Here is a 21,895-nt window from a genome sequence, read left to right on the forward strand (position 1 = left end):
TCCCCGGCCAGGTCCGGTAAGAAGTCCGCTCCGACAGCTTCTGGCGTTTTTAAAAAGTATCCCAGGGGCACGGTAAGGGTCGGAGATGTTTAGTCTATTTAATTTCTGACTATATAAAACGATTTCTTCGGTTTTAAAGTGTGAAGTAAACTCCGACTAAGTAAAATCCAAGCGGATCCCGTTCATGTTCATGGTTACATCCGTGTTTGTTTACCTTTTTTCCCTGCCAAAATGGCGTCTACTAACTGAGAGTCACGTGGGGTCCGGAGCTCTATTGTCTTTGCACCAACAGTTGAACTTCAGTAGAACTAGCATGTGTAGATGATTGTGATCAGTTTTACATACAATCAGAAGCTGAGATTTGTCATGGAACATACTTTTTTTTAAGAAAAACTCCTATTTGATGACATTTAAAACATCAGTAAATATATTCAGAGGTGTTTGAAACGAAAATACTTCCCCCAGAATGTCTGTTCATCATGTCTATCTCATTTTTAAATCTTTTTTTTTCTTTTAAACCACCCTGGCTGGCATTTGATCTTGTCTGGCTTCATTTTTATGAATACGACACTGGACCTTCCTTCTTTCAATTTCCTCTGTAACTGACACGCGAGTCAAATCTGAGTTAGCCCTCAGTATGAGGCTTGAAATTTTTCCAATATTCTCTTTCAGCATAGCACAGAGGCCCTTTCAAGGTCTGACAGTTAGAAGGATGCAAAGAGAAACATGAAAAGCCACTCAAATCTCGATGTAACATCAAAAGAATGATGATTCAAGGATGCAGCTTAATGATGGGCAGATAGGAAGAAATACAATTTGAAAGTAGCAACAGCAAACATAAGTGTGTGTGTGTGTGTGTGTGTGTGTGTGTGTGTCTGTCTGTGTCTGTGTGTATGTGTGTGCCTGTCTGTGTGTGTGTGTGTGTGTGTGCCTGTCTGTGTGTGTGTCTGTGTGTGTGCGTGTGTGTGTGTGTCTGTGTGTGCGTGTGCGTGTGTGCGTGTGCGTGTGCATGTGTGCGTGTGTGTGTGTGTGTGTGTGTGTGTGTGTAAACTATGATAATAAAGTATTTGATACTCAAAACTCTGCAAACAAGGCAGACTCCAACAGTTTGTTGTAGAATGAAGAGAAAAGATGTTGACATGTCCCAAACATGGTTTCTTCTGTCAGCCATCTTAATGTGGATTACCTGCTGAGTAAGGATCAATTTGAAAACTAGGATGAAACAATATCTATATTTGAATACTAAATACTATGCCCATGTGAATAGTCTATTTTTAGCCGCCAGCATGCATCGGCGGGCCCTATATGGATGTAGGCAAACCATATGGGCTTATCTACAGTTTCGATAGTGGCCCCACAAGGTTTTGCCAACATAGATTTTTAACAGGCCCATGTATGAGTCAAACTTTCAGGGTCTCTCTGAAAACACTTTTCAAATGTGGCAAAAGCCCTGTGGGGCCAACGTGACAACCAGGGACAACCCCTAATAGTACCCATACAGTTTATCCAAAAATATCCATATAAGGCCCACCTCTGCATGCTGGCTAGATACGTTCTGAATTTTGAGATATTATGGTGCCTTCATGGTGGCCTAGCTAATAGCAAGAAGGTTGATGGTTTAACACCCAGCTGCAGGCTTTCTGCATGCTCCTTGCAGGCCTGAAGTACCCAGAATAAATCTTATGCAAATTAGCACAGAGTATGGACACATGGAGTCTCTGGATCTTCTCTAGGTAATTGGTACTTGGTAATTGGGATTCCTCCAACAGACCCAAAACACTCGTTAGGTTAACTGGTGACTATGAATTGTGTAAATAAAAATTAAATGAGCTGAGTGATCATAACAATCTGTGAAAGAACAATTAACAAATTGTGGATGCCAATCCAATATGCGAGATCATTCCTAAAAAGAAGTAATGGTTTCAATACCAAGTAAAAGTATATGACTCAAGAAGACTTCATCTCAAATGGCTCCATATGAGTTGGCTACAATTAAAATATGAAAACCTTTTAGTCCCTTTTCTGGCCCGGTATCCATACTCAGGGCTGATTTCAAAGAATAAGGTAATGATTACAAATGGATACCATTAAAAATTAAAATAAAACTTTAATATATTATAAAGCCATTAGAAAAAGGGACCACGCTTTATCAACCATTTAATCTGAATTTTAAAGTTAGATGTCGGTATCTAAATTCAGGTTACATCATAGAGCCTTTAGTGAATTACCTTCTCAGTTCCTCGACACTTATTGAAATTGAAATCTCTGTAGTAAAGGCAGACTCCCACCACACCATTTTTCTCCACACACAACTGTCCTAGCAGCCTTATAGAGGCAAATATGTCATTATTATCAAAAACTGACTTTAAGAAAATTTGTTTTATAAACTAGTTTAGTTAGTTTTAAAAACCAGCTCAATTGAGCAGGTTTTTATAGATGAGAGTAAAGCCTGTGTGACATTTGTTGTTAGCTAAACCACTGAGATGCTGCAGGAAGGTAGCACAGTTGCCTTGCAGCAAAAAAGTCACTGGTTCCAGTCCCAGCTGCTTTTTCTGCATCTAGCTTGCATGTTCTTCCCATGCAGACGTGCGTTTACTCTAGCAGGCCAAAATCATGCAGCTTGATTTGCAGTCCTAAATTGTCACTAGGTTTGAGTGAGTGTGTGACAGGCTGTCTCTGTGTGGCCCTCTGATGTTCTGGATCTGTCCAGGATTCCCCCCGCCTCTTTCACTGGTTTAGTTAGGCGCCAGCTCCCTATGACGGTACTGAGGAAAAGTGGTTCAGGAAATGAGTGAGTAAAACATTAATGGTGTTGCACAACACAGCTGATGCATTACACACCCATAAGTTCATTTGAGAGATGTTGTCACACATTCCAGACTTTTCCAATATCCAGTTGTCAGCGTGGTGTATGAGGCCACTTAGCGAGAAGAGGCTTTCTCCTTCTAACTTTTCCAAACAAGTCGTACTTGTTTAGTCTGTCTCCAACTGTCATGTCATAAACGTCATTATATAACATGCTAACTGCGGCCTCTTGAGTATGAGCATTGCACAGTTTGAACTCAGGGTGAACCTAATGGGATGTTAACTCCTGGGAAAATCTTCAATGTTTTCCATTTATGACTAGTTGTTTTCTCTTTGTGGAGTCACGGACTTGAGAGAGTACACAGATACAACAAAAGTACAAAGCTAATTTCTTCTAGTAACAACTCATTTTTTGCATGATTGTAAGTTTTCAGTGAGAAAACCCCAAAGTAAGCTGTTCAAAAGGATGAGAGTTGTTTGCTTACCACGATGTCCACAGCTGCCTGCACGGTTTGGTTGATAGTTTATAAATTCCTCCGCCGTATCACTTTGAAGCGTTCAATTCAACTCAATTTATTTTTAAAGCACCAAATCACGACAAGAGTCGTCTCAAGGCCCTTCACACAGTAAACATTCCAATACAGGTCAGTTCATTAAGCCAATCAGTAAAAAGTTTCCTATATAAGGAACCCAGCAGACTGCAAGAAGTCACTGACTGGTGTCAGTGACTTGTTGCAATCCTCATACTAAGCAAGCATTTAGCAACAGTGGAGAGGAAAACTCCCTTTTAACAGGAAGAAACACAGGGCAGCAGTAGCTCAGGAGTAGAGCCCTGCACGGGCCTAAAATCTGAGCCCGTGTCCGGCCCGGCCCGAAAAGGTTTTCAGGATTCTCTGGCCCGACCCGAGCCCAAGCCCGACTTTTTTTAACCAACTAAATGAAAACAAAGTGCGTCAATCCTGACCAATGTGTTAAAAGACGTGCAGGATCCGAGCGTCGCAGAAGCGCATGCGGGAAGCTTCCTCCCACTGAAGCGAGTGTTTTCCAAACCCTGTCTCTCAGAGAGACTTGTCACTTAGAAAATGTTCCCTGATTATGAAACTTTGGCTGAATAGCGCTTGTTCCTGTCTCCAATGTGTGACACATCCAGGAGCCTGTCTAAGGAGAAGCCCAGAATCTCACATCCTCTTCAGCTCATAAGCGCATATGATTACGCACAAGCGTGACCCAACACGGTCTCACAGTAAGACTGGGTTGGACCTGTTCAGGTTTACGCAGACAATCTTCTCATAGAATTCACTTAAAGATATAAAATTAATTCAGTAAAATATAAAGCATTTTATTTGAATATCCATTCATTATTTTACAAGCACAGAGAGCCGCATCAGAAGAGCCGCGGGTTGCCGATCCCTGCTCTAGTTCATGATATCATTAAAATTCCAGAAGTGCTGAAAAGATTAAAAATGGGGCTTTCCGTGCATATACAATACATTACGGTAGCCACCGGGATTCCCTGTCTTGAGCGCAACGAATCACAACAAAGATTCAGAGACGTGCGAGTTTGTCATCCAAAATGCTCCGTTTTATAACTTTTGAATGGCTGATCAGATTCAAATAATTCCAACGGTTCCTAAAAGTACATAAAAGCAGCTTTCCAACGATCTATAGCATGAAGCAATCAGACTTAGAGAAAATATCGCTAGGGGAAATCCTGCTGTACAGCCTGATTGAAACGGAGCGCAGCGCTGCGGTGAAAGCGGATAACCTATAAAATGACATGTTGAGGACGCAAACTCAATACATCTCTTTTATTGTGAGGTAATAATTTCTCCGAGTTTTGCGGTTGCGGGCGGGAGCAGACATGTACGCTGCAGGTGCGGGCGGGAGTGTAACACACACGTTGCGGTTGCAGGCGGTAATGGTCAGAAATTCAGCAGGAGCGGGCAGGAGCGGGATGAAGAAAACAGTCCCGCGCAGGGCTCTACTGCTGCGTTTAAGTGTTTTAATTTTTTTAATGATTTCGATTAAAAATAAAGGCGCCCGGCCCGGCCCGTGTCCGAGGTAATTGCACAGTCGTTGGCCCGAAGCCCGGCCCTCGGGCCGTCGGGCCGGGCCGACCCGAGGGCCTAGGGCTTCAGTGCAGGGCTCTACTCAGGAGGTAGAGTGGGTTTCCTCATGATCGGAGGGTCATGGGCTCGATTCCAGCTCCCACCAGGGGTATTCTGCTGTTGTGTCCTTGGGCAAGACACTTCACCCAACTTGCCTGTGTTGGTGGTGGTCAGAGCAGGGGCGACAGCGCCAAATGGCAGCCTGGCCTCTGTCAAACCACTTCAGGGCAGCTGTGGCTACAAAGTAGCTTGCCATCACTAGCAGTGTGTGAATGTGAGAGTGTGTGAAAGTGTCTTTGAGTGTCCTAAACAAGCGCTATATAGGTTTGATGTATTATTATCATTATTAAACCTCCAGAGGATCCTGGCTCAGTATAAGCAGCCATCAGCCACGACTCACTGGGGATCGAGAAGACAGAGCAGACACACACACACACACACACACACACACACACACAATGCGTGTTTATGGGTTTAGAAACTGATAAAAGTGAGCGCAAAGTGGACTTTCAAATCATTTAAATAAATATAAACATGCATTAACACACGATTGAATACTTGATGTGACTAATGAATTGATGTGATAACATGTTAATAACGCATTTATATTGACCTCTGTTTCAAATAAAAATTAATTCAGAGAGAAAAATTAAAATCACATTTTCACTTAACTACTCATAAATATATTCCCACCCATCCTTTTTCTGCAGCTCCAATGTCCTGGAGGAAAACCCAAATACCCTTTCTCTCAGCCACATTCTCCTGTCCTGCTTTCTTCTCCCAGTTGGTTGAGTCTGGAACAGCTCTTGGAGATGCCATCTTAGCTGACTCCTATTTGATGTGCACTTAGCCAGCCCCCTCACACAAAACGGGCAGTTGGACATCCAAGAAAATGCAGCCCAACATGAAATGTCCATAGACGCTTTTCATGGCCACCAAAGTTGGTGTTTTAGGTGAAACGACTGAGTCCTAAAACGTCCTTCTATCAGAACATCTCTATGAAAAAACAAAAATCCAGAATTTTTTCCCTGCATTTTCTATTGGTCACTGGCACTTTGACAAACCACAATTACCATACTTATCTGCCACAAAGCACTTCCTACACTCCTCATCAGGAGAAACGCAAACTGCAACGAGACGTCTTACATTATTTCCACTGCGTCCAACTTTATAAGAACCACACCGTGTTAATTATCTCCACAATCGCTCGAGCTCCCACTTCACATTTAATCCTCGAATTAGGCTCCATTAGTTACATTCACAGCACAGCGTACGCTGACCCAGAATCCCAGCTCACACATCGTCAGTTGGCAAATCAATGCAAATGCACCGCTTACCTGTTTTTTCACTAGTGTAAACAAAGCTCCGGACTAAAGCGTGAGTGGCAGATGTAATCGCTTCCACACCGCTGCCTCAGCCTGCTTTCATTACAGCTACTCCTCCTCCACAACAAAAGAGATGTCAGATGGGTGTCGCGTGACTGATTGTCAAACTCAGTTTGCAATCAAACAACCCCCGCCCCCCATCTTTAGTCAGGTACAGTCACTTTTGTAAATCTTGACAGAAACTTTAGCTTCACCCACTAAATGATAAAGAAATGCACACACAGACATGTTTGCCACACACACGTTCAGCTCTCTCTGCGAAACAAAAGCGTACTGCTGAATTAGCTTGCCTAATTGCACTTTTCTCTAAATGCCTACTGCAAAAGGCTACTCTGGAGTTTTTCTTCTGTGATGTGGCAGAATGAGCAAACACAGTTCTTTTCATGCACAGCAATCTGAAAATGCAGTGAGACCAAACAGTTCATAAATCATTGAGGTGAGAGAGAAGTGGCAACAAAAAAAGGGATAAAAAACAGGCAGAAGTCATCATAAATAATAGATGGCTAGATGGATGGACGAGGAAATAAATCCAGGAGCCAAGAACAGGACAAGCATAATTTATTGGCAAAGCTCAGATCATTTCCAGAACTCGCTCTGGTGTGTGTAAATCCAGTGGCATGCCTCTTCACAGCCCTGAACTTAAATGTATCGGGCTTCTTTTGTTTGTTTATTCCATTCATTTATTCAAAGGAAAGAGATGAGGATGGAAAAGTCTGAATGCAAGATCTGAGCCAAACAGAGAAGCAAATAGATAGAAAACACCACCCTTTGCTATCCAAGAGAGGTCTTTACCGTGTCCCTAATTTCGTTTTGTAGAGGAGATGTCTCGATAGATCTTCTTTTTTTTATTTTTGAGGTAAGATCATTGTCAACCTCCTTGTACTGATTTAAGGCCAAAGTGTTTCACTGTGGCATAAGAGCTAAAGCAATCCATGCTGCATAATTCAGCACCGCTCTCAGACCTGTCTCATTAGGAATCCTGGCCATGTTCCACGGTTCTGAGTACGAGGCTGTGAGTGACAGATCTGTAGCTAACTTAGGACAAATAGGTCCAAACGCAAAGTAGACCCAAGCTCCAGCTTCAGCTCCTTACAAACCTGGCTAAGCATTCCTGACTCCAGCCTCAACTTCAACCTACATCAAGTCTCAACGTTCCCTGGTCTCATTTCTCAATTTGTACACCCTCCGTTCCTCTTCTTGTGTCCTCTAAGTAGACCTTTGTCATTCCCATTTGTGATTGAAGTAGAAAGATGAGGACAAGAAAAGAGAAGAAAGGAGAAAGTCCTCTTAACTTTGCTACAAAATATCAATATCTCAGAGTCTAAAAATGAACAAATGTAACATATATGTAAACTCATTATAATAAAAAAAACCACTGCATGTGTAGCAGTCACATTTTATAGCATGACGACTGCAGATTAATTATGACCAGTAAGATGTGATGATTCCACATAAATATGAAATATCAATCTGATTGATCTTTGAATGTTTAATCAGAAGATTCTAGTTATTTTTACGTGTTCAGGGACCATAAACACACTTCGTATTAATTCAGACAGAATCAGGTATATAGTTAAAAAGGAATTTTATTCTTTTCTAAACTAATGACACATAACAAGATATGAATAATGAGATGTGATGGAGTGGATATGCGGTGATGGAATGTGATGTGTAGGTGGTGTGATGTAAGTTGGAAGTTTAACAGAATCTTTGTATCTGAAAGAAATTGTGAAATCTGGGTGTAAAAGAATTTGTTGTCTGCTATAAACTAGAGAGTTGATTATTAAGTAAACAGCATCAGACACAATCTGTTGTGTCTACAAACCCTGCCGGAGACCGCCAGCAGATCGAGAATGTGAGAAGTCGGGTGGACTTCACGGCACCTGAAGCCAGTAGATTAAACTCTGATATGACCCGTCCAGTCTTGAGATGTTTCCAGGTCACTGGAATGCTTGTTGGCATCCAAAGTGGATGTGGCTCTTAGGGAGCCATCTGGCTGTGTCAGATTGGGGCGTGCCAACAGATTGACTGTATGGGCAGCAGTAGCTCAATAGGTTGAGCGGGTTGTCCAGTAATCGGAAGGTTGCAGGTTCGATCCCGGCTCCGGACATAGAATTCTGCTATTGTGTCCTTGGGCAAGACACCTAACTCACCTTGCCTGCTGATGGTGGCCGGAGGAACCGGTGGCGCCTGTGCCTGGCAACCTCACCTCTGTCAGTGCGCCCCAGGGCAGCTGTGGCTACATCGTAGCTCATCACCATCAGTGTGTGAATGTGTGTGTGAATGGATGAATGACACACTGTGGTGTAAAGCGCTTTGGAGTCCTTACCCTGAGAGGCGCTATACAAGTGCGGGTCATTTATCATTTATTTAAAAGAGATGTCTCAAGGATGCTTGTTCCGAATTGGCCGGTTCGGAACTCTGCTCGAAACTGAATTATTCTGGAAGTATTTCTTGTTTTATTAAACTACAATGTTATGATTTCTGGCCATTCTGGCAAATCAGAATTTGACAAGTTTCTGGGTATTTACCAACATTCCTCAGAAAGCCACGCCTTTCTTCAGATACAAGATTCTTAATTCTGTGAATAAAGAATCTTTAAATGTTATGTGAGGTGAAAATTAACCATAATTTGTATCTTATGAAGATGTATATGAGTGTAGATAATGATTAACTTGTTAAATCAAACACAGTGATTTGTGATATAAATGGATCACTGTAAGAACAATATTCATTTCAAATTCATTGATTTAAGCACAGATTATTCAAACATTTGGTTTAAACGTCTTGTTCGTTCATCACATATGATTAATTAACTTATAAGTTGTAAAGTCTTGTAGGATTCGTGTGGATTCACTTTTATTCAGAGTGAGGAATCCAGCAGTCTGTTCCAGTTCCAGAGGCTAAAGGATGCACCCACTACACTTAGATTCTATTTTTTACACGCTACGCTTCCAAAACACAACAAATTCCACAGTTCAGATCGAGCATGACAGGAAATCAAACACAAAAGCAGCATAAAACATCTGGAAACTTTTAAAATAAAAGTCACAGGCAGATTTACAGGTGCTTAACTAGTACAATAAGTACATCATTTCCTGTGAAACGTCTGTAGCCAAGGTAAACAGAACAGAAAATATGCCACAGACCATTTTGGATATATCTTGGACATCATCTGTCTCCTTGCTTGTTATTGTGTAAACTTCTGGAATCATTGTTGACATTGCAATTTTCCCATGATTTAGTGAACTCGTAGGACCAGCTATGTGGAAGTTTTTGTTCCTGTTTTGCATCTGAAATGCTCTCTATTGGAAGAGACCTCGCAAGTAAAACACCTCTATTGCATTACATGCTGCTTTTGTAACCAGTGGGAAGGAGGGGACAACAGCCAAAAATGAACAAGCTTGCACAATCAGCTGCAGCACTTGCAAAAACATACCGGACAGTCGGACATTACCAAAGTATTCTTATATTGTTCAGCAAAAAACTTAAAACTCTGCATTGTCTGATGTCAACTTGAACAACGTCCATGACACAAAAAAAAATTTAATGATCAGAAACCAACTCAGATCTCTACAGCTGCAGCAGCAATGCATACTTCTGAGCATTCTTATACATCTAGTCACTAGAAGCTTTAAGGATGCACTTGTTCAAACATAAGGTAATTTGTTCAAATTTGAACGATTGAGCAGTACTAAAACACCAGAAAAAAATGACATTTTCCTCTTAACAAGTGTTTATCAAAATAGTCCAAAGAACAGTGTGGTTAATGCTGCATCTCACTACCAGCAGCTCCGTCAGCTCTCACCAACTTTCTATACATCTAATGGCACAACCAACACATCTCTTAAAGCAACAGTAACTGTGCAACAGCAATCATCAACACAAAGCAATAACCATTATAGTGTTTTGGAAGATTTTCTGATATTTTCCAGTGTCTCATCACCCATCCGTGATAGAGCAGTCTACTGTTACTTAACAAGCAGAAACTACTCTGGTTTACTCTACTGCTCTAGTTTCTGCTTGTTAAATAACAACAGACAGCTACAGCTTATAAGCTTGACTCTCCCATATTTCAGGCCCTGTCCACACGTAGCCGAGGATCTGCCAAAACGTAGATATTTTTCTACGTTTTGGCCTGTCATCCACACGAGAACTGAGTTTTTTCACACAAAAACGGATCTTTTTAAAAACTCCGGCCAAAGTGAAGATCTGCGTTTTCTCCGTTTTGGGTGTCTGCGTGTGGACAGACAAAACCGGAGTTTTAAGGTCCGCAACGTCACTTTCCGCGACAAAAAATCCTGACATCACGTGTGCGACCTGTGATTACACTAGCCGACAGCATGGATGCTCTCAGAGCTGCGCTCGCTTTATCAATTGTCCAAGCGCTTTTTGCTTGTTTGTTTTTGCAAGCGGAATTACTGCTCCTTGCAGAAGACCACAGACGAAGGACGAGGTTAAGAACGGGGAAGTACTGCCGCCTACAGGTCTGTCATGTCCTTAACAACGTATTTATCCGGGTACGTGTGGACAGAGTTTTTTTTAAACGAGGTGGTGTGGATGCAAGTTTTTGGAGGGGCGGATATTCGTTTTTAAAAAAAACCGGCTACGTGTGGACTAGGCCTCAGTTAGAATTGACAAAGATCCTTGGATGAGAAGTGAAATGTCTTCAAGAAGCCAAAGAACTCCAGTGACCTACAGTACCACGACCTGGATGACTGAGAACCTTCACCAGCATCTTAACTATTACAATGCCAAAATGTATCTTCATTTCAGCAAAATTGATAGAATGATAGCTATTTTCTGTTTTCTGCAGACAAATGGCAATGGTGACCAGCTTGCACTGGGCTGATTCAGTTGTACTCGTACAAAAAATTATCGGGTAGTGAAAGTTTCATTGAACTCCATATGGTTGTTTATGAGGTATTTTGCTTAAAAGCATGTCAGGTTGACTCCAGTGACAAGTGGGTGACCTTATGGCAAAGGATGGAACAAAGATCCATTGTTGGATCGTGTTGGGGATGGCTATCAGCCCTGCCAGACTTCAGTGACCTGTAAGCTGTAGCCATTTTTGTGTTTGGTAATGTCTCTAACCAGAAGCAGTCATGCTTAGCAATCCTCCAAAGGTTTGTAAGTTATGGATGTACCTCTAACAATTACTTACTAAGAATTTTATTACAACACAAGTGGTTCAAGAGATATAATGCAAACAAACTCACAATAAAAAACTATAAATTGTACCTTTAGCTTTTTGGTAGTCTTTGATACCAGTTTGAATATGAAATAGTTCAAAATGAATTTAATATGATGTAAATTCACATTTGAGACCACCATTTGAACTGAGCTTGTTTGCAATCATTTCTTCTGGTAATAATTTGTAAGTTTAATTTTGAACATGAAAATCAAGACCCCTGCAGGTGTCCAAATGTTTCTCTCCTTAGTCACTTGATTTCAAAGAAGTTGGCAGTGACGTGTTTACCACTTTCAGCTTCCCACATCCAGCCATGGCGAATGTCACATTAGCCCTCAGTTAAAGTGTTGGCTTTAACTCTTCGACTGGTTTAAAAATCAAATCCAAGCAATCCCCGAGCCCAGGCCCTGACCTCAGACAGAATATACTTAAGCCAATGTGACTTCCACACCCTGGAGCCAGAAAAGATTGAGGAAATGTGTTGATGAAAATGCATGGATGCACAGTTAGCCACGTTTGACAGAGCTGATGAGAGAGTGGGATATTTGCCTTCTGCATGAGTGAGGATTTCATTTAGTGACTCGACAGACGTGGGAGACGCACACTGACCTGCCAAATGTGGGGGGCAAGTGACGATTACAGCTCTGCACAGGAAGGTGTCATTGTTGGTCGTGACCCTGGCCCACTCGGCATCCTGTGCAAACAATTAAACAGAGGTTAACTGTGGCACAACTAGCACATTTACTGATAAATTCCATCTTATTAGATTCTGATGCAGCATGTAAGTGTAATTTCCTACAAGATGAAAACGAATCATGAGTCTCAGTAGGTATACACCATATTTATTATAAATAAGCTTAATATGTCTTATTACCAGCAGCTTCACTCACTTATACTTGTATATTTGTTAATGTGTTTCTTGAAGCCTTCAGTTTAACTAAATTATGTATTTCTGACTACTATTGAGGTTATCTGAGCATTTTATCCCGTATGAATTCATAAACTAAACATTAGTCTTCAGGAGGTTGAACTCATGAAAAGCATTGCTGAATGAAAAATATGAGATTTCTTTCTCATTTGTCAAGAAAGCACTGAAGAAAGGAGGGGGGAAGCACCTTAAAAGCTTGTGAGATGTGTTTTATGCATACATCAATATCACTGAGCTCTATTGTTTCATTTATTGAATGGCACAGATGATGTCAGATACAAAAACATCCGTCACGATGTGCTTGTTGTAATCTTCACTACATTCTTAGGAATTTGTAAAACACCATTACAGTTTGTTTTTAAACAGGAACTAGGCCGTTTTGGCTTGCTTTTAGCACCCCCTAGTGTCCATTTATAAAACCGAAAGCAAAACCTATCTCTTCACTGTGCCTTCGACTTTTTAACACCTTAATCTAACAGCTGAAACATTTCCCCAGCCTTCCTTATTGTCTTGAGCTAAATTAAACAAATCAGCTGTGTTCATGGTAAATGGCCTGTATTTGTATAGTGCCTTCTTATGATTCTACAACCCCCAAGGCGCTTCATAACACCATCAGTCATCCACCCATTCACACACACCCACACACTGGTGGGGATGACCTACGATGTGGCCACAGCTGCTCTGGGGTGCACTGACAGAGGTGAGGCCTGCCGAACACTGGCAATATCAGTCGCTCCGACCACCACCAGCAGGTAAGGTGGGATAAGTGTCTTGCTCAAGGACACAACAGCAGTATTCTCTGGTGGGAGCCAGGATCAAGCCTGCAACCTTATAATTATTAGACAACCCGCTCTCCCTCCCGAGTTGCTACTTCATGATCTAAAACATGCAGGAAATGTGCTGGAACCAGACTGCAGCGCCAGGTATGTCAGCTCATTTTTCTAAGTTCCAGCAGAGTGGCCCACCAATCTGAATGAGGGAAAAAGCCTTGGAAATGGCTATCCAAGTTATTACGTCTCCTGCTTATGAAATGAAATGGATAAAATCATATTCAAACAGCCTGTTTACACAGTAACTTCTGAAAAAAGTGATACATTATTGCTGGAGTAGGTCAAGGATCTGTTTTTGGACCCCCATTTATAAATCTTTCTTACGTCTCTAATGTAACCTGTCACTCTATACATGCTCTTTTAAAAGTCCGTAAACGCAGACTCAGGTCCTGAAATTAGAGAAGCAGGTAAAACGCTATCAAGAGTACAGCAATTTAATCATAAAAATATTAATTATAATAATGTATACGTTTTTTAAGTGCTTTTAACTACTACTCAGGGGTGCTATAAGGAGACAAACACACATGACAAACTAGAATGAGAAAAACTTAACAAGGTTTGAATGCTTGATTGAAAAGGTATGTTTGTAGACGCTTTTTGAATTTTTGTAGTGAGTCAGCAGCACAGATGTGCTGAGGGAGAAGGGTCCATGGGGTGGGGTAAGCCACAGAAAAGTTCTGTCTCTAATAGTGATGTGCTTTGAAGCAGTTCTCTGAGAGAGCAGGTTGGAGGCAGAAGAGCTGAGATGGCGCGTAGGGTGATGGTGTTGTAGGAGGTCAGAGAGATGAGATGGGGCAAGGTTATTGAGAGCTTTGTAGGTGATCAGTAAGGTCTTGAATTGAATACGCTGATGAATAGGAAGCCAGTGAAGGTTTTTTTTTAGAACCAGAGTTATGTGTTCTCTATTAATGGTGAGGGAGAGATATGAAATGTAGAATATAAAAACTTCTGTCACTCAATATGAATACTTCTCTCTGCATTCAGACTCACAATTTACACTTAAAATGCAAATAAAAAAATAGCAAATGTAATTTCTTTGGGCAATTATGGACATACAAGGAAGAAATTATGCCTCAAACATAACATATTTCTCTCACATTTGAACTACTTTCTGACCACTTGGATCCAAAATGGAAAACCTGTTATAATCTATAGAAAAACAACATAAAGATAAAATATTGAACAAAAGGTTAACCTCTCTGTAGAATAAATAGTACAAATTATTTTCCTGGCAAACACATGATTAATTATGCATATAGTTTTCTACAAGATACTTCACAGTTTAGTCACCCTCTGCAACATCATTACACCGACCAACACTAAAATGTGGCTATTAGAGCTGTAACAGGGGGGTTATAACAGCACATTTGGGAAAGTGCTTTTGACAGTCAGCATCCTCCTATAGAGCTCATATTTGGAACAATGAACCTACATAACATAGACACATTTATATATTATACTCGTAATTAATGAATCTAAACTCTCCCTCTTTTACACAAAGAAAGAAATACTCGCTCATCGCATGCTCAGATGAAACAGCATATGGACGAGGCCTGAAGTCACACAAAAGGGACAGCATGAGTTGTCTAATTTCCCATTATTGTGTCTGGGGAAACTGCCACATGCTCAGGAAAAAGTTGTTGTCACATGCCAGTCGTTGTGTTCAACAAACAGCTTCAGCTGGCCTCAGCAGCGATAACTCGATTTGGAGAAAACTCTCACGCCCAATGGCAATTTTTAGCCCAAGCACCATGAAAATGTGAGTCTGGTGTTTTATGGGTCCTTCGTGCAGCACTTTCAGTTTAGCCCCTCTATTACAAGGGTTTACAAGCTTATACCTCATTAGTTTGAAAGTGAGTGGCTCAGTGATGCCCTTGCCAAAACATTTTTCAAAGCTTTCTCCATTAATATATTAAATATGTGCAGTGTTTTAGGGAGCTGGATCCTCACAATGTCAGTTATTGAACACTGAGGTAGGGGGAAGATGGTGCAGGTTTGTTATTCCTCTTTCTCTCTTTTGAACAAGAAAATTGGCTGGATAACATGTATGTTTGGAGAATTACTGTCAAAATGAAATCATCTGTTTGACTGTTTGAGCATTATGCATGCTTTGGAACTTTAGGGCCTACAGATTATCCAAATTAGCATCCAGCCTCCTCAGTCAAGCTGGTAAACAGGATGCAGAACAAGACTCCTGCTGGTGACTTCTTGTTGATTCACACACACGAAAGAAAGTTTAAATACTACACACGGCCTGCAAGATCTTCTAAGCGATTCACATGCTGTTGATAAAAAGACACCATGGAAAGTTTCTAACACTTCTTTGGCTATTTTGTATTCTATTTGTTTCCAGATTTTGTGATTTAGACCCATGCCTACTCAAAGTCAAGCTAATGAGTGTTTTTTTTTTTTTTTTTTTTTTTTTTTGGTGGGGGAGACTCAAATGTATCATTGCATTGTCCTCTTTCAACAAGAACATCCTGGGTGTAAAGTCAACCTCACCAACTGGGACCTAAAAGTGTGGGCTTTTGTCAGTGCTCCATTTCAGCTGAGACCAAGTGGAGACTCCAAATTGCCCGTAGCTGTGAGTGTCAGTGTAAATGTGTTTCTGCGTCAATATGTGTTGGCACGTTGATAGACTGGCAAAATGTCAAGGTTGTGTCCAGCTTCTCACTCAGTTCAGTCTACATGATAAAGCTTCCAGCAGCCTTGTACTAAATGGGTCTGTAGAAAACATGTACAGATTGGGTTTTCCACCCATTGTCCAACTCTTAAATAGTCTATGAGAGACTGGAACTAGAATGACATTTTTCTGTAGTTTAAGACCTGTCTGTGTGAAATTAACCCAAAACTCGAATAAACTCTTTTGATCTGATTTGTAAATGCAGCTTCATGTATGAAGATACCAGCGTTATCACATGGAAATCAAAAAATCTTTACATTTTAAAAGTCAAGAACAGCTATTTTGTGGGATTTTTAAAATGAGTTGTCACTGAATACTTAAAAGTAAGTAACTTAAACAATCAATTATTAAATAATTGTTTTATCTCTAATAAATAATCTGAAATTTATTTTAAAATTAATAATTTTCCAAGATGCCGTTATTGAACTGATGCTGAACTCCACAGTGGCATGGTGGGTAGCACTGTTGCCTTGCAGCAAGTAGGTTGGTGGGTAAAACCCTGGCATGTTCTCCCCTTGCATGTGTGGGTTTTCTCCAGATTCCTCCAACACACAAATAAAATGCCGGTCAGGTTACCTGGTGACTTTAAACAGCACCAGCTTCCCCCGACCCTAGTAAGTGAGTTACGAAAATAAGTGATGGTGTCAAATTAAATTTATAGCCCAGAGAGATGTCAGTATTATGACTTGAGTCATTAACATATATTATATATTAGGACTTATTAATGATTTGCATTAATAATTCATTCATAATTCATAATTGATAGGTGGTCTTTACATAGCCGTGTTATTATGAATGATAGATGACCTGCACTTGTATAGGGGCTTTCTGAACCAGAGGACTCCAAAGTGGTTTACACTACAGTGAATCATTCATTCACACACACTGATGGTGATGAGCTACATTGTAGCCACAGCTGCCCTGGGGCACTGACAGAGGTAAGGCCACCAAGCACAGGCGTCACCAGAGGGTGAAGTGTCTTGCTCAAAGACGCAACAGCAGAGTTACCTCCTGAACTACTGCTGCCTTAATCTCTTTCGTACCCGACCATATCCATCTCATATACAGTGGCGGAGGGGGGTGTTGATGGTCTCAGTAGGATAAGATCCAAAATGTTATTGCTGCAGAGGTAAAAATAAGTACCGTATTTTACGGACTATAAGCCGCTACTTTTTTCCCACGCTTTGAACCATGCGGCTTATAATGAGGTGCGGCTTTAGTCAACCAGAAAGGATGGATGCTGGGAAGTCTAATGAAGGAATGGTTAAAGGAGAGCTACGGAAAGCACCCAGGAGGATTTTTTTCACAGTAAAACGGTGCTGCTTGTTTTAATAGCTTCACTCCGGGATGATGACAGCAACACGGAGAGCAACACTGACATCGCCACAGAAAAGGTATGCGACGAAATTCTTCTGAAGCTGTTCAACTCCGACACTGAAGAAGATGACTTCAGTGGTTTCAGTGCGCAGGAGGACGATGAATAAACTAATCAATAACTTTTCTGTTTTGTTTGATACTGATCAGTTCAGTTACGTTCAGTTAAACTACGTTTTCAATTCAGTAGATATCTGCGGCTGTTAGCCCAGTGCGGCTTATATTGAGGTGCGCTCTATAGTCCGGAAATTACGGTAAACATAAAAATCAGCCAACATTCATGTTTGAATAGTCAAAAGCTTTATAGCTGTAATTTTATCTTATGTAATTCTTCTGATGGTTCTATCACATATAAATATTCAGAAAAAATAAGTAATTGTATGAATAATTTTAAAAAATTCCAATAATATCTGCCTTCACATTGGTTTTTCACAAGGAAAAAAATTAAGTCAGATGAATTTGGGCCTCATGACACCAGACACTTCTCACTCACTGGAGTTCAGCATTTATTTCTGTGTTCTATAATACATATCCTATCATGGTAAATATTTGATCATCCCCTATTTCCTACCTTTACTTTACAGCTCAGGAATCAATGAGTACAAGAACGGGTTCCTGGAGGAATTAATATTATATTGATGGAGTCCGGTGCACTTAGGAGTTCACGGATACGACTTTGGTCTCTCAGCTGTGAATGAGGGAGAAATTCAGGTGGAACAGACAGTCCCCTCACACGAGATGGGCTGTTTCCCCAGCAAGGAACCTGTTATCTCAGTGTTGCGCCTCATCAGTCCCTGAGTGAAACGTTACTGTATTCTACCTGCCATATGGTCGTCACAGCAGAGCCCAGGCGGACATTCTTCCACCCAACACGTTCTGCCAGACACTTAGAAAGCTGCTGGGTGCCTCCCTGCAGAGAGACAGATACGACACGATGAGACCTAATATGCATTGACTGAAGATATTTGACTTATTTTGTTTAATTAGCCAAATCAAGGCTGTTCTGGTTAGAATTAAAAAACTAGCTGAATTGTTCCAGCTGAAAAAATATAACCTTCAATATACTAAATTCTACACAGTTTTATCTATTTTTTTCTTATGGAATAAAGATTTTTGTTAAACATTTGATTCAACACACAAATATATTAAAATTAACTATAAGCTAATATTTCCACTCATTTAGTTAAATGAACCTCTGCTGCATTTTCATCATTCAGCCACATGAATACAGTACCTTGTTTTATATGAGAAATAGGACATAACTATACTACCCCTGACTCGGTTTTAGGTTTTTTTTTTTTTTTTCAGTTTTATGTACACAAGTAACAGAAAAACATGAATTGACCATAAAACCATTATTGATATATCAAAATTAAGGATTTCACTGTCAGCATTTTTTTTCATTTATTGACATTAAAATAAAAATACAGAACTAAATGGCTAAAAGCCAAAATGAAAAAGGGGACAGAAAGAAGAAAAACTAATGTTGTCTGCCCCTTTTAACTAAAATAACATTAATATAAATGAAACAAGCATATGATTCTTAAAAAATTTGAACAATATACTTTCTGGACTGGTTGGCCAACACAACCTCACCCCATGAATTGAAAAAAAGAGAGAAAACAAGTTACACAGAATGAAGCATAAAGTTATATACATATATACATACATATATACACAAATGCATGCATAGACTTGTTTCCTTTTCCTTTTTTAGGCTCCCGATCCCGATCTGATCTTTAAACTTCAAATCCAATCCAATTTCAAGTCCTGAAATTTATAAAGCTGAAATATATTTTTAGCAAGTAACTCAAGTTAACTTTAAAAGACTAATTTAAATGTTAAGCATTACCATTTTTGTTGCAAATCTCATGAAATTGACTTCCTGTTTTGAGTGCGAATGTAGACTATAAAATTTCAGGTTTATTTAGCGGTGAATTGCTACCATGAAGATGGACTCCAAAGTACGAAAAAGGAAAGATCGCGTTGGGTTACTGAGAGCATGAGGTGGGCTGCAGCTAGCTCTCTTTTCATTCTTTGCTTTTTCTTCTGTGAATGTTTTAATGCCCTTAATGTAGGCACAGCTAGTGATAGCTCTCTTAAGCAGCTAACTTCTCCATGTGAAACGCTGGTTCCACCTCCAGAATTACGGAGAAACGAAAAACAAAGACGCAGCAGAATTACGCTGTGGAGAAGGAACGGAAATATTAACAACATCTACCCTTTGTGATTATGGGAAATGTCCGCTTTCTCTCCAATAAAATGGAAGAGCTCTGAGCGCTGACACAGCTGCAGAAATCCAGATAACATACCCAGTAGTACAATCAAACATCTGTGTAAGAGCCATAACTCTGTATGTCTGTTCAAAGTTTGTAATTATTCACTTTTAACTGTGTGCATGCGAGTAGGGGTGGGGTTGGGGGGCCCTGGCTCGTCTTGGACACAGGAAAGGGGGTCCTCGTGAAAAAAGGTTGGAAACTACTGATGTAAATTAATGTAGCCAAGCCCTTAAATCAGTCATGCATGCAGAACAATAAGTCAAATGTTGACTATTTTGTTTAGAAATGAAAGTATATGGCATAAACTAGCAATAAAATAAGAAAGCCCGATTGATGTAAGTTGATTTCTTTTAGGTGCATCCAAAACAAGACTACATTTTAAATCGACCTCTCACTGGTTCTAAGTCTTTTTGGATGTTTACAGTAATTTCTTCTGAGTGTATCTGGAGAAACCTGCTGTGGAGGAAAACAGTGGAACAAAAAAAGTTCTGTTATGGACGTTTGAAACAAAAAGCCCTAATGCAGTTTTGTGGGTGACCTTGTTAATCCATTAGTTTTTACAGCCTTTTTTTTTTTTTTTTGGCTTTCAGCCCTTTTCTACACTTTTCCACTGTGGCAAACCTGAAGACTGATGCAGGAGTACAAAGTGGGGTTACTTTGGAAATATATGTTTGATGGAAGAAATAGTCGGTCCAAATAAATGTTTCAGAGATTATAAAGCTGCGTTTTATGAGACATGGGATGAGATGAGTGGACAGTGGAGAAGCTTAGTTTACCTGTGTGATCTCCAGTTTTAAAAGTGCCAAAGTCAACAATAGCAGTAGGAGAAATGATCAGACCAGTGTACCTTTATCTTGAACTCCTGGGCACAGCCTGGAGTGCTCTCCAGAAGTGCCAGCAAGCCTCCAGCTGCTGCAGAGTACATGAGGAAGAATAGAAAGGACATCTGGGAAGGCTCCATGCCAAAAACAGATCTGCTGCACACTCCTATCTGCTCCTTCAGTTCTGCCACGGAGGGATGGATACACAAGAGACGAGCAATAATAAGACACATTTCTCTGCGAAGACAGCACTCAAAACTGTTGTTCTTTGCAAGCTGCAAAACAGCACTTTGTTCAACCACAAAAAAAGAAAGAAGGAAGTTATAGTTCTGCTCGAGAGAAAAATCGTTACCTGTAATCATCTTGTCAGATTCCGACTACTTTTTTAGCATGACGCCAATAAATCCGGCACTGCAGAGTCGTTAAATTTGGCAAAAACATCTGATTATGCCAGTTAAAGCCACAAGACCATTCACACCACCAGACAAGACGTATCAACAAAATGTTATCTGTCAGATGCAAGCATGAGCAGATGCATGCTTGCCTGCCAGATTGAGACAGTAAATGTTATGCCTGGTGAGCATCACCTTTTGAATCCTGTCACTGGAAGTATTTAAGTACAAACTTTATTGTGACTAAAAATAGAAAAGGAAACATTTAAGGCTCCATCTTTTACCTCATTGTATAATATTCCACTAGAATAACTTCTGACAACACTGAGGTTTGGGTGTTTTACTAGCTTTAAAGCCACATGCACTGGCCACTTTATTAGGTACACTTGCTTTATTGCTTAGTAACACAAATCAGCCAGTCAGAATGCAGCAAGTTGATGCATTTAGTCATCTAGACAACTTGCTGAAACTCAACTTGAGCATCAGAGTAGGGATTAAAAAAGGGGGTTCGAGGGACTTTAAATGTGGCATGGTTGCTGGTACCAGAAGGGCTGGTCTGAGAATTTCCTCTCTACGGTTTACAGAGAATTATCTGTAAGTTTTCCAGTAAGCAGCAGTTGTTGGAAGAAAATTATTTTTGGTGTCAGTGGAAAAAGACAGACAGGTTCTAGATGATCAAACGGTAGCAGCATTTACTGCATAGCTAAACCAACAATTAAAAGTTGTTAAAATTGTCTCCAATAAAATTATATCAGCACTAAATAAATATGGATTTCAGCCAAGGTCTACAGAAAACCATCCCCGAATCATAACACCATGCTCCAGATGAACCAAAGCAGTAGCGTCACTAAGAACAGGAAACTGAAGGTATCATTCACACAGGATCACCGGAACTGGAACAGAAGACAATGGAGAAACGTTTCCTAAGTCTTGATTTCAGCTGAATTTCTCCCTCAGTAAGCAGCTGGTGGTGTAATGGTGTGGGGGTAGTAGGTTGACCTTTACATTGGACCCCTTATCAGCAGAGCATCAAGCAAACACCAAAGCCTAGCTGAGTATTGTTGATGTCCATCCCTTTATGACCACAGTGGACCAATCC

General features: G+C 40.5%; 1 protein-coding gene across 4 annotated transcripts in view; it reads right to left on the bottom strand.

Moving 5' to 3' along the window:
* Positions 1 to 21,895, bottom strand: part of LOC107396981 (probable flavin-containing monoamine oxidase A) — a 125,653-nt gene that overhangs the window by 92,841 nt on the left and 10,917 nt on the right. For all 4 annotated transcript variants that reach the window (XM_054744140.2, XM_054744141.2, XM_070552727.1 and 1 more), the window contains 3 exons: positions 20,431 to 20,588; positions 18,125 to 18,214; positions 12,099 to 12,183 (listed from right to left, as the gene is read on the bottom strand). In XM_054744140.2, the coding sequence (XP_054600115.2) occupies positions 12,099 to 12,183; positions 18,125 to 18,214; positions 20,431 to 20,588 (333 nt within the window). The remainder of the gene's footprint in view (positions 1 to 12,098; positions 12,184 to 18,124; positions 18,215 to 20,430; positions 20,589 to 21,895) is intronic.

Source organism: Nothobranchius furzeri, chromosome 6, assembly GCF_043380555.1.
Source record: "Nothobranchius furzeri strain GRZ-AD chromosome 6, NfurGRZ-RIMD1, whole genome shotgun sequence".
NCBI lineage: Eukaryota > Metazoa > Chordata > Actinopteri > Cyprinodontiformes > Nothobranchiidae > Nothobranchius > Nothobranchius furzeri.